Raw genomic sequence first — 13,865 nt, forward strand, 5'->3', positions numbered from 1 at the left:
AATGCCTATATTGCTCCAGCTCCACTTGTTACCAGTGTTTCCATGCCCAATTCAAAGTGCTGGTTTTGACCTTTAAAGCTCTAAATGGTTTGGGACCTAGTTACTAGAAGGGCCGCCTTCACCCATACCAGCCTACCCTAGGGTGACCATATGAAAAGGAGGACAGGGCTCCTGTATCTTTAACAGTTGTATTGAAAAGGGAATTTCAGCAGGTGTCATTTGTATATATGGGGAACCTAGTGAAATTTCCTGTTCATCACAACTCTTAAAGCTGCAGTAAATCTGGTCACTCTAATATAGCTCCTGCAGCTTTAACCGTTGTGATGAAGAGGGAATTTCACCAGGTTCTCCATATATACAAATGACACCTGCTGAAATTCCCTTTTCTATGCAACTGTGAAAGATACAGGAGCCCAGTCCTCCTTTTCATATGGTCACCCTAGCCTATCCACACTTTAAAATCAGAAAGGGAGGCCCTTCTCATTTGCCCACCTATGAGAGCAATTAGGTGGGTGTCCACACAGGAGTAGACTTTCTCTGCATTGGCCCCAAACCTCTGGAACAAACTCCCATCAGAGGTCCGCCATGCACCATCCTTGCAGGCTTTCAAGAAAGCCTTAAAAACATTTTATTTTACCGTGCCCTTCCCACGATGAGTATTGCTATTGCTGCTATTGTTGTTCCTGCTGGTTTTTTATTGTTGGTTTTATTGTTTTAATTGCTATTTTATTGCGGTTGTTTTTTTATTGCTTTTAATGTTTTAACTGTTTTTATTGGCGGGGCTGAATTTTGCATATTTAGGTTGCGGGCCATTGTTCACTTACCTGGGACTTAGGACCATTGAACTCAAAGGGAGTTACTTTTCTGTAGGCATGCACAGAATTGCACTGTTAATGGAACTTATAGCCAAAACCTAAGCAGCTGGGGCACTTCTAATTTCATCATCTGAATTTGTCCTGTTGCAAGGAACAGTTGGAAAACCTCAATTTTTAAAAGGTTCTGTTCAAAAACAATGATATAGCCCCACGGGAAATGTTTTAGTTCTACTTGTTTGTCTTCTGTTCAACAGAGAAGAATTAATTGTGTTACTTTGCTACACTACAGAATTCAGGTTTAGCGTGTGCCCAATTTAATCAGGAATGCTTGATGTAATGGTTTCTGTTGCTAGGCACATCTGTCAGAGGAAGGGAATCCAGAAAGTGACGGATGAGCAATTTGGCTGTTCCAAAAGTGACTTGTGCATTTTAAATTGTTCAACTAAGGCTGACCACCCCACATCTCCTCTCCATTTTGGCTGCTTGCACACATGTCTCCAAATTCTGGTCGAGAAGCCACAGCGGGTCAATGAAATAGGAGCCTATCACACCCGTTTTGAAATCTCTGCACTCCAAAAACAAAACAAATTACCACTAGTACCGCGACCATATTATATAGTTTTATTATAAAAAAAATATCTAAAATTTTATAGTTTTACATTTTTTAGACATATACATATAGAGACAGATTTTATTGTAGCGTACTCTTGTTTGTGACTGAAGCTGGTGTTTTATAACAAAAGGTTTCACATTTTAAAACCTGTTTATATGTGTACATGTTTAAAAATTTGAAAGCAATATGATTTTAAATTTTAGAATTAAAAAAAATCTATAAAATGTATAAACGGGATGCACTATTAGTGGTAGTTTGTTTTGTTCCTGGAGTGCTGTATCATTCGTATATCATCTCCTGCTTACTGGTTGAATCTCTCACTGGTAACCACTTGAATCTACTGCTCCCAATTTAAGGAGTTAGTACTAACGTACGAAACCCTAAAAGGCCCAGGGCCCAGGGACTTTAAGAACAGCTTCACTCAATAGTGACCATCCTGGGATTTAAGATCAGCTGGGGAGGCTTTGCTTGTGGTATCCTTGAAGTATGTGGCCTGTGAGGCTAATCACACATGGCAGGGCCTTTTCAGTGGTGGCTCCCCAGCTGTGGAACTCTCTCCTGCTAGAGATTCAGCTGTCCCCCATTCTGTCGTAATTTAGGCCCTAGTTAAATATCTATTTATTTGTGCAGAATTTGGGTTTATAGGCAAGTGCTCTATTTGTTTTTTTCATTGACTGATTATGCTGATGGCTTTATCATATATTTGTGATTTTGGAGTACTGATTTTAACGTTTGCTTATGTAGCGTACTGCGTTTTACATAGGTTGTTAGCCACCCTGGGTTCCTTGTGAGGGTGGGATATAAATCAAGCAAATAAAAGAAGTTGTGTTCGTTATCCCTCTCTCTCTCTCTCTCTCTCTCTCTCTCTCATTCTTTCTCTTTCTGTACACGAGGAAGAGGATGTGCTTTGAGCTAAATCATAGAAGGAAAGTCTGATGCCATGGAGGTAAGAATTTAGAAGGAACACAATGACAGGGAAGGAAAGAAACAGGACTGTTTATAGTGTTGGGGACTGCATAAAATTGGACAGAGGACAACATGTAGGCAATAGAATCTCCACCCCTGCAATAGAATACCCTTGTGGGAGAGCTGCATAAGTGTGTACATCTTTGGTCTTAAACTGACCCAGACTCGAAACCCACCTCGGACTCTCAACCTACAACATGGGAGCATTTTTCACAATTTCACAAAGCAACAGCTTTGCCACGACCCATCTGGACTGATCTCACGATCCACTTTTGAGTCGCAACCTACCGGTTGAAGACCACTGGTGTACATAATTTGAATTAAATGTTAGCATATTAAAATATAAATTATGTACCTGTTTAAGAAATGTTATATAATGGATTACCCATTAAGATGGTATCATCATGTCTTAAACTTGGGGCCAGGATACCTGAAAGAGCGCCTTCTCCCTTACCAGCATTGGTCACTGGAGGTCATTGGACGGCATGCTCCTGGTGGTTCCACATTGACCTTTGGCCTGATTGGAGTCTACCACGAGAAGAGCCTTTAATGTGGTGGCCCCTTTTCTTTGGAATCCCTGTCTTTGGAGATCAGGCAGGCACCAACACTAGGCTGCTTCTGGCGCCTCCTAAAAACAGCTCTGTTCCAGAAAGCCTTCTTCAACTAACCACTGTTTTTATTGGTTCTTTGTTTTAAATGGAACTATTTTAATTTGCTGTTTTTAATCTTCTTTCTTTTTAACGATTGTTTCCTATGTGTATCACTCCAGACTCTATTTTAGATATGGAGCAGCACTATATAAATATTGTAAATAAATAATAAATAAATAATGTCTGTCTCATGGGGTGGGGGCTTACTATAGTTAATAAAATTAAAACATTTTTTCTATGTCACTGCTTTTACTTTCATATATACTTGATCAGTTTGGCTATCAAAATTTAGTCATGTTGCACCGCCACTAGAAATGCAATGGCAAAAAACAGGGCCTTTTTAGTAGTAGCACCTAGGCTCTGGATTTTCTTCCCCATAGAGATTCACAGAGCTACTAGACTATGGGCCTTCTGAAGCTCTGTAAATACTATTCTATTTCATTGACATTTTGATCAGGAGTAACTCTTGTTGTCTTGCTCCTAAGTTAAACTATTTAAGGGTGTGATCTTACGTATGTTTAGATAGAAAAAAAAAGTCCTATAACTCCCAGCTTTCCCATGGCTGGCTGGGGAATTCTGGGAGCTGTAAGAGTTTGTTCTGTCTAAACATGTACAGGATTGCATCCTAAAACATTTAGGCTGCAGTCCTATACTCACTGACATGGGAGTAAGCTCCGTTGAACTTAATAGCATTTCTGAGTGAGAACATAAAAAGTGCCATGCTGGATCAGACCAAGGGTCCATCTCGTCCAGCACTCTGTTCACACAGTGGCCAACCAGCCATCGGCCAGGGACCAACAAAGCAGGACATGGTGCAACAGCACCCTCCCACCCATGTTCCCCAGCAACTGGTGCACACAGACGTACTGCCTTGAATACTGGAGATAGCACACAACCATCAGGGCTAGGAGCCATGGATAGACTTCAGCTCCAGGAATTTATCCAACCCCCTTTTAAAGCCATCCAAATTGGTCACCATCACTACATCTTGTGGTAGTGAGTACCATAATTTAACTATGCACTCTGTGAAGAAGTACTTCCTTTTATTTGTCCTGGATCTCCCACCAATCAGCTTCATGGAATGACTTCTAGTATTTTGAGAGAGGGAGGAAAATGTCTCCCTATCCAGATACATAGGAGTGTGCTGTTAATACTCCACCAATATCATTACCATATAATTGCACTACCGCTAACCTTCTCCATTCCTATGAATCACTCGGTTAGCCATAGACAACAACATTTTTTTAAAAATGCTCCCAAAACACAGTGAAAAGAGGGGGGAAGAGGACGCCACAGCAGGGCCGCTGTCTTACCGCATGACAAAGTCCGCTTGATCTATTCGTCTGCCACAGTTGCTCTTCTTGAGAATGCCACCATTTCCCACCACGGAGCATTTCTTCAATGGCAGCTGGAACGGGGTTGCCTGGCAACAAAAAACAAGGCCCGTTTTTATGGACGAGGTTACGGCTTCGTTTTAGAGGGCAGCATCACTTCGGGGACTTAAGAAGAGGGGTTGGGAAAGCACAGTGGGGCAGGCAAATAGGTAGGGAGGAAGCTGAATATCAGAGGACTTTTTTTTTCTTATTTTCTGCAAAACCAATAACCGAATTCATATTTCCTTGTGCAAAGCAAACTTAGGCTGGATCTGGACCATCATTGTAGTAGAATTTATTTATTTGTTTATTATTGTTAAGGCAACCTGAAGTAGGTTTTAGCCAAAAATCGCAGTTGACATCATAGAGAACCAGCATTACAATATAAAGCGAGGCAGAAGGAATATATACAAGTACAAAATAGTTTATATAAATACACAGCTATGGACCCCCTTTCTTTAAATGGTATCACTGTCCTCTAAAACTTCCCTAATCCATGCTGCTTTCGCAGAGAACCTAGCCAGGTTTAGCATGATGGGTTTGGCAGTATTTGAGCATAAATATTTTTATTTTATCCATATCGGTGAGGTTAGCATGCAGAGCTAAAAATCTCGTTAGGTGTTTATCTCTAGGGATTTTATGCAGTTTACAGTAAAGGACATAATGTATAGCGGGAGCAGCTTCTGTACCTTTCTGTTCTATCTCCATTCTCTTTTAAATACTTATTAGTTATCCTTCAGCCCAAGCAGCTTACAAAATCAAATGACAGAAAAATCAAATCACAAATTCACAAAATAAAATCAAAAGCAGAGGAATGGATTAAAAAGAGCAGGATAAGACGACATACCCATACTAAAACAAGCAAAAGGCCTTGGTGAGTAAAAAGGCTTTAATCTGGCAGTGGCATCACAAAGAAAATAAAGATGGTGTGAGATAAACCTCCCGGGGGGGGGGGGGAGAGAATTCTAGAGGTAGGGAGCCACAACTAATGAGTCCCTGCTTTCTATCACCTGTTTCAGAGGGTGGGGGGGACCCATTACAGGTCCTCACAGGTCAATCTTGATATCCAGGCAAATTTATACAGGAAAAGGTAACCCTATATATCAGTCTTTGCCACTCTGGTGGCCTCCTGTAGGCACTGGAGGCTGCAAGGAGAAGGAGGGAATGGGAAAGTTTCCTTCCATGTACGTCCTTCCATTTATTATTTATTTATTCATTACATTTTTATACTGCCTGATAGCTGAGGCTCTCCAGGCAGTGTACAAAACCATAAAAATACAATAAGCATACAATAAATTAAAAGGAAAAAGGTAAAAGTGCAATATAAAATCAGATAAATTACAGTCCAGGGAAAGCCTGTGTGAAGAGGTACGTTTTTAGGTGGCATTTAAAAACCATTACATTAATCTTAGGTCCAAGCCAGTGAACTGAATGGGGAGGCACAGGAAAATATAATTCCCGTGCACCCCTGTCTGAAATGATACTCCTGAACATGCTGATATAGTACCAAAGCCATTCGCTCAACAATTGTTATAGTGACCCAGCGTTAGGCTAGTATTATTATTCCTATATTCCAGATTTGGGGTGGGAATGTGTGCAGTTATGAGAGGGTTTGCCTAAGACAACTTAGTTTGTGGCTTTGGTGAGAATGGAAGGTTCCTCAGTCCACATTCAAACCTATTCTGCTGCACTACTTCATCCTTTGTGACTATTCTGCGACTTTCATTCTGTTCATTTGCCACAGAGGCTGGCAATATTGTATGAAATAATATTTATAGTACTATGAATGGGCTGATCAATATTTGAGGTGCTTCATCACCTCAGGCAGCTAAACATTATTTCTGGCACCCACCAATGTAAATATCTTCTGGGTTCTTTAGCAACTTGCTTCCTTAAAAATGTTATGCCAGTGACTATGAATATAAACTATTCTTTCTCAGCTGTTAAATGATCAGCACAATATAATTACGTCTCTGCTGCAATCATTATAATGAGAAGTGATATCAATAACACACTTACGGAAAAGAGGAGATTGTATGAACCTATAAATCTGCCTTATACCAAATCACAACATTGGTCCATTGAACAGGGCCGGCCCTACCATGAGGCAGGGTGAGGCAGTCCCCACAGGCAGCAGATTTGGGGTGTCATAAAATGGCAGCAAATTGTTAGTTATTTACTTGATTGTTATTGTGTTTCTACTTTCAGGGGTGGACAGAGGTACTTATGGGATGTTCTGTACCAAAATAAGGTGGCTGACTTTGGGTAATATGGACCCTGACTTGGGTGGGTATCGGACACTGTGTGCTGCTTTGCCTCAGACAGCACAATGTCTCAGGCAGGCCCTGCCATAGAGACCTGTATTGTCTGGGAACAGCTCTGAAGGGTATTGAGGGAGAGGTCTTTCCCAGTTCTGGTACCTAAAAGTCTTTTAACAAAAGATTGAACCTGACCTTCTGCATGAAACACATGTGCTCTACCACTGAGCTGTGTCTCATCCCCAGAACCTGGCTTACAATGAGGCAGGCCATTGGTCTATGTAGACCAGTATCGTCTACACTGACTGGCAGTGCCACCTGAACTCTCTTTTCACTGAAATGGCATGGGGGTGAACCTGGGACCTTCTATAGGTAATACACATATACTGCTCCTTGAGCTATGGCTTATCACAAGAAGCTTTTTATGAACAGTGGCATCAGAGAAATCCATTTGGGGGTGGGTGGAGTTTGACGAGTATATAGACAGTAAGCCTATAGACACCAGTTGCTGGGGAACATGGGTGGGATGGTGCTGTTGCACCCATGTCCTGCTTGTTCCTGGTCAGCAGCTGGTTGGCCACTGTATGAACAGAGTGCTGGACTAGATGGACCCTTGGTCTGATCCAGCAGGGCTCTTCTTAAGTTCTTATGACTTTTCCTCGGCTTGACTTTGTTTCGGTTCCTCCTGCAGCACCCAGCTCAATCTGCAGCAAGTCAGGATACTTGGTGGATTTTCTTGGAATTTTGCACTGTTTTTGAGGGGAAGGTTCTGCAATTTGCGCAGATTTCTGGATGAATTGGTGCAAATTCAGCCATAATTTGTGCAAATTGCAGAACTTTCGCCCCCTCCCCTCCCATACACACAAATGCACCAAAAAGAATTCCAGGAGTTTGGGGAAAGGAGTTTGGCTCACAGATGCAAATCGAGTCATAGATGATGCAGAACTTCTTTAAGCCAAAAACAAATCAGATTTCCCAGCAAAAGTCACCCCTAGGGGCCGACATAGATGTTCTTTTGATACACTGTATGCACTGTAAGTTTTCCCTTAATTAATTACAGGAGGAAGGAAACACTTAGTTGAAACACAGTGTGTGGGGAGGGGAGATTTCACTCTTCCCTCCCCAGCACAATCAGAACTAGCCCCATGCACATCTAGAACACTTAAATCGTCCCAAATAGTACCATCGGGGACTTTCTATTTAAGCATCCTAGGTGTGTTGAGTGGTGTGTTCAAATCACCTTGGTTAGGGTTGTTAGAAATGCGATTTGAAATAAAGATTCAAGGACAATGGTGAAAGCACTCTGTTACCTTTATTGATACAGAATTGCAAGTCTGGGTGTCCAGCAAAGTAGGCACACCCTCCAAGCACATGTCAAGACATCTTATACCCTACACCCGGCCGAAGAGGTCCCTCCCCGTCTCGTGATTGGTTAGAGACTTGAGGGGTTACAGCCTATCCCAGCACGCAGCTTTGTCCCGCCTTTGATTACTTGCTTTTTCATTTCATTTAATATTCCACCCATCTCTATTTACTTATGCCCAAATATAGGTTTGATTTATCTGGGCCTACCCACTTTATTGCTCTTGATCATCCCTCCACCCATCAGGTAATCACAAAATCACAAGTTAAGAAACAACAGATGTATATTTCAGTTTTGTCACTTCTTCTGACCACTAGTCTAACCACAAGTTCTGTATTATTCTCTTTTACTTCAACTGAATAGTCTAACGGCTAAAACACCTGTCTGAGCAGTTTCCTGTCCCTTAACCATCTTTCAGTAAAGATAACAGTACTTTAGCCTGGCTGCTATTCAGCTACATATTTTTAATTATATTATATTTGATATATATATATATTTTAGCATAGCATTAATGAAAAAGTAACATATCTCTTTATTTCTCACAGGGTTTCCTGAATTCATTAAGACAAAACAAGATATATAGCTGCATTCTACATATCAAAGAAACATCTAGTTTGAGATCAAAGGGCAAGATCTTTGGTCCATCTAGCCCAGTATTATCCATCCTTCCTGGCAGCGGGTCTCACCTGTTTTACAAAATATAACTTCAAGTACTCCTACCTACTCTGCCCCTCTCTAAACTATTCTGTTCTCATTTCCACACTCTAAACCACCAAAACAACAAAACACGCAGACCCTTCCTATCTCTATCCCAAAGCTTTCAATACCTTTTCTCTTCAGAAGCAGCCAGGCACCTCTCCACCATGCCTGGGTCCAGCTCCAGCTGAGAGCCCCCTCCCTCCTGCTACCAACTGTCTCTGCAGAGGCCATCAGTGAGGGAGGAAGCAGCAGCCAAGCACCTCTCCACCGTGCCTGGGTCCAGCTCCAGCTGAGAGCCCCCTCCCTCCTGCTGTCAACTGTCTCTGCAGAGGCCACCAGTGAGGGAGGAAGCAGCAGCCAGGCACCTCTCCACCGTGCCTGGGTCCAGCTCCAGCTGAGAGCCCCCTCCCTCCTGCTGTCAACTGTCTCTGCAGAGGCCACCAGTGAGGGAGGAAGCAGCAGCCAGGCACCTCTCCACCGTGCCTGGGTCCAGCTCCAGCTGAGAGCCCCCTCCCTCCTGCTGCCAACTGTCTCTGCAGAGGCCACCAGTGAGGGAGGAAGCAGCAGCCAGGCACCTCTCCACCGTGCCTGGGTCCAGCTCCAGCTGAGAGCCCCCTCCCTCCTGCTGCCAACTGTCTCTGCAGAGGCCACCAGTGAGGGAGGAAGCAGCAGCCAGGCACCTCTCCACCGTGCCTGGGTCCAGCTCCAGCTGAGAGCCCCCTCCCTCCTGCTACCAACTGTCACTGCAGAGGCCACCAGTGAGGGAGGAAGCAGCAGCCAGGCACCTCTCCACCGTGCCTGGGTCCAGCTCCAGCTGAGAGCCCCCTCCCTCCTGCTGTCCCCTGTAACTGCTGAACTTTCCAACTAAGATTGTAGTGCCTGAATTTGCTTTCCTTTTCCCCCTCCTCCTCCTCCCTCCCAATCCCCTTTCCTTTTGTGTCATGTCTTTTAGATTGTAAGCCTGTGGGCAGGGACTGTCAAGAAATACTTTTGTAAGCCGCCATGAGAGCCTTTTTTGGCTGAATGGCGGCATAAAAATACTTAAATAAATAAATAAAATAAATGTGAAGCACGTGCTCCCCCACGGAGCTATGCCCCTTCCTCAGTAGGAAACCAAAATCAGTCCTTTGCTCCATCTAGCACAGTATTGACCCTGTCCGTATGTCACAACAAGCCACGGTTTGTTAAACTGTGGTTTGTTGAGAAGGAAGCAGCAGCAAGAGAGCATGTTAGTTCTTGACGTCCGATTGCTCCTGCTGCAACCGGTCGGAGCTAAACATCCAAAACATGGGTTATATATCTGAGTTGTTCCTCCTCTAATCTACAATTCTGGGTTCAGACGTCATGATAAACAACCCAGGGACCTTAGTTGTTTAGCTCAGCAGGAGCAGGTGGGCAGCCCGGAGTAAACACACTCGCTCACTCCCGCTCATTCATGGTTACCCAGGTTTTAAAGAACTCCTGGGTAGACACGATGCACAAACCGGGCTTATTGTCTACTACACTAATTGGAAGCAGCTCTCCAGGGTTTCAGATAAAAGTCTTTCTTAGCCCTGCCTGGGGATGAGAGGCAATGAGCCTGGGACCTCAGCGGTGCTCTGCCTCTGAATGCCACAGCAGTCAAAATCCAAGGAAGAGGCAGCTTTCTTTTGACCGTCCAATATTTTTTGGCATCTCCGTTAAAGATCTCTGGATAAATCAGAGATTTAGCCACTTCCCTATGGTTTCCTTTGAAGGTTTTCTTTAGAGGAGACAGACGCTTCCAAGCCCATCCTTCTACGTTTATGTTTTCTCTTGGCTCACAGAAAGAGGGTCCCAGGAGAGTTCAAGATCTGGGGTTCGATAGCACCCCTAATCACATCTCGCAGCTTTAGCCCTCTGCAGACAGCAAGGGAGGGGTGCATGCAGCTCGCCCCTCTGTGTGCAGGCAGGTAGCCTTGGAAGTTAAGAGCCAGAAGCATGCCTGCAAAACAGCAGGGGTTAGCATTCTCTGTGACAAGCTTGGAGTCGTCGCAGTTTGCCACCTAAGAGTGCGCGGCATTCTTAGTCTAACAGCACACAGAGTTTGCTTGAAGGTTCGTAGCCCATCCCTGCAGTAATTCATGGATGAACAGTCTGGCAGGTTTGTGTGGAAATGGCCCAACTGCTTAGCAGATTGGAAAGGAGAGGTTAGGGCATCCATTGTTCAATTATGCTGCATTTGCAGCACACTGTTTCAATGTGCTTATTCTTTGCAGGGTGCCAGTTTTCCATATTATTTTCTGCATCTTGAAAGCAGATGACTCAGAGCTCGGTGCTGAAAGTCCCAGGTTCAACGCCCAATGTTTGTTTATATTTATATACTGCCATTCCTCTAAGACCCTTCTGAGATCAAAATGCGGTTTCCGAACAATCCCATGGTTCCTGGGACTACATATAAATGTAATAAATAAAAGAATATGACCCCAGAATAGTTGTTTTAAATGGAAATTGTTGGGGGGGGGGGTTTGCTTTTGATGGTTTTAAATTTTTGTATATTTGTTTTTAATGTTCACTGTTTTAAACGTTTGTAAACCGCACAGAGAGCTTCGGCTATGGGGCGGTATATAAATCTAATAAATAAATAAAAATCAATCAATCAATCAATCAATCCAGGAATGCTTCTGACCAACTATTGGTTTCTCCATGTGACTGCAGTCCCAGGAACAGCTTATTTGCTCTGTATGGAGAAATTACTCACCTCTCAGTAATATACATTAAGTGTGCATACTTTTAAAATGTTATTTACTTTCCCTTAGATTTATAGTAGGTAGTTGGGCGGCGCGGGGGGAGGGGGAGATAGCAATAACAGAACATTATTAAAGCTAGGTTAACATTTTCATTCTCAGCACAAAGTCTCACTGACCATGCACAACAGTTCTCAGCAACCACAGAGTCATAGAATAGCAGAGTTGGAAGGGGCCTACAAGGCCATCGAGTCCAACCCCCTCCTCAATGCAGGAATCCACTCTAAAGCAGCTCTGACAGATGATTGTCCAGCTGCCTCTTGAAGGCCTCCAGTGTGGGAGAGCCCACAACCTCCCTAGGTAACTGATTCCATTGTCGTACTGCTCTAACAGTGAGCAAGTTTTTCCTGATGTCCAGCTGGAATCTGGCTTCCTTTAACTTGAGCCCGTTATTCCGTGTCCTGCACTCTGGGAGGATCGAGAAGAGATCCTGGCCCTCCTCTGTGTGACAACCTTTTAAGTATTTGAAGAGTGCTATCATGTCTCCCCTCAATCTTCTCTTCTCCAGGCTAAACATGCCCAGTTCTTTCAGTCTCTCTTCATAGGGCTTTTCCCTATTCTGATTTCAGCAAAGTATTCATATTCTTGGGGGGGGGGGAGGGGGGAATAGCTAGAAGGTACACACAACAAAGCTGTTATTGGTTCAAAGACTAATTAAAGATGTGGCAATTGGATGTTTTAACTTCAAAAGCTCAGCTCTCTGCTTTTGAAATGTCATTCTTCTGATAAAGAGCATTGCAATTTAGTGCCAGCCGATGCATATGCCAACAAAATTTTGACTGCTTTGAACACACAACTGGTGGTGGGAAGTAATCCATGAGCCCCACCCCCTGACTCCTACAAAATTTGGCTAATTCTCTCTCTCTCTCTCTCTCTCTCTCTCTCTCTCTCTCTCTCTCTCTCTCTCACACACACACACACACACACACACACACACACACACACACATACCCACCCACCCCCCAATATTCCATCTATTTCAAATGTTCGGGGGTTAGTGCTGATCTTTATGTAGGGTGACCATATGAAAAGGAAGGCAGGGCTCCTGTATCTTTAACAGTAGTTTTGAAAAGGAAATTTCAGCAGATGTCATTTGTATGCATGTAGCACTTGGTGAAATGCCCTCTTCATCACAACAGTTAAAGCTGCAGGTGCCCTGCCCTCTTTTAAATCTGGTCACTCTAGTAGAGCTCCTTCAGCTTTAACTGTTGTGATGAAGAGGGAATTTCACCGGGTTCTCTATATATACAAATGACACCTGCTGAAATTCCCTTTTCTGTGCAACTGTTACAGATACAGGAGCCCTGTCCTCCTTTTCAGATGGTCACCCTACTTTATGTAGCCAAAAAAAAAAAACCCTCCACCCATGCACAAGAGGAATGTCTCTGCATGCTCAGGGACCTCTGAGGAACGCAGAAGTACAAAATATCTTTATGGTGGGGTAGGAAACAGAATGGGGTTTTAAAAAAAGCTCGCACCAAAACACAGAAAAAATGAAGCTGTCAGTGTGAGTGGTCATATGAAGGAAGCGGGGAGGTAAAGGGAGCAGACGCAGAGGTGACGTAGCTGGCCTGCAAAGCTGCCCACTCAGCACATTTTGGCGGCCCCTTGGCTTTGTATGCGTGGAGGAGAGAGGGCTGAAGCCGGAAGGCAGTGAGGGACGTGGAGGAGAGCTGAGCGAAAGAGGCCCGAAGGAGACAAAACCCAAGGAGGAGGAGGGGGAGGAAGTGGCAAGCGAGCCAGGAGGAGAAAGGGCAAGAGGAAGGAAACAGGAGCAGAAGGAAGAAAGGCAAGTCAGGGGAGAGAAGGAGCGAGCGGTTTCATGGGGCATGCTAGAGCAGGGTGACCACATGGAAAGGAGGACAGGGCTCCTGTATCTTTAACAGTTGCGTAGAAAAGGGAATTTCAGCAGGTGTCCTTGGTATGCATGCAGCACCTGGTGAACTTCCCTCTTCAGCACAACAGTTAAAGCTGCAGGAGCCTTGCTCTCTTTTGTATCTGGTCACTCTCGTATAGCTCTTGCAGCTTTAACAGTTGTGACGAAGAGGGAGTTTTACCAGGTGCTGCATGCATACAAATGACCCCTGCTGAAATTCCCTTTTCAAGATACAGGAGCCCTGTCCTCCTTTTCATAGGGTCACCCTATGCTAGAGACACAGTGTTATCAGCTCTCTTTGCTTTTCCTTGCCCGCTCGGGATTCGCACACAGCTTTGCCAGACTTCCCCTCCAGCCAAGTTGGACAGTAATACATCTCCACTGGCTGGGAAGAACGAGAGTTGTAGTCCAAGCCAACTAGAGGGTCCCAGCTTGGGGAAGGAACAAGAGTAAACAAACAGTGGAGCCTGGTGGCTCCGGTGTCAGT

At 44.1% G+C, this 13,865-nt stretch overlaps 1 protein-coding gene across 1 annotated transcript in view; it reads right to left on the minus strand.

The window, feature by feature from the left end:
- Positions 1 to 13,865, minus strand: part of ST8SIA1 (ST8 alpha-N-acetyl-neuraminide alpha-2,8-sialyltransferase 1) — a 118,033-nt gene that overhangs the window by 66,367 nt on the left and 37,801 nt on the right. The window contains exon 3 of the mRNA XM_063134304.1: positions 4,358 to 4,467. Coding sequence (XP_062990374.1) covers positions 4,358 to 4,467 — 110 coding nt within the window. The remainder of the gene's footprint in view (positions 1 to 4,357; positions 4,468 to 13,865) is intronic.

Source organism: Elgaria multicarinata, chromosome 9 (genome assembly GCF_023053635.1).
Source record: "Elgaria multicarinata webbii isolate HBS135686 ecotype San Diego chromosome 9, rElgMul1.1.pri, whole genome shotgun sequence".
NCBI classification, from domain to species: domain Eukaryota; kingdom Metazoa; phylum Chordata; class Lepidosauria; order Squamata; family Anguidae; genus Elgaria; species Elgaria multicarinata.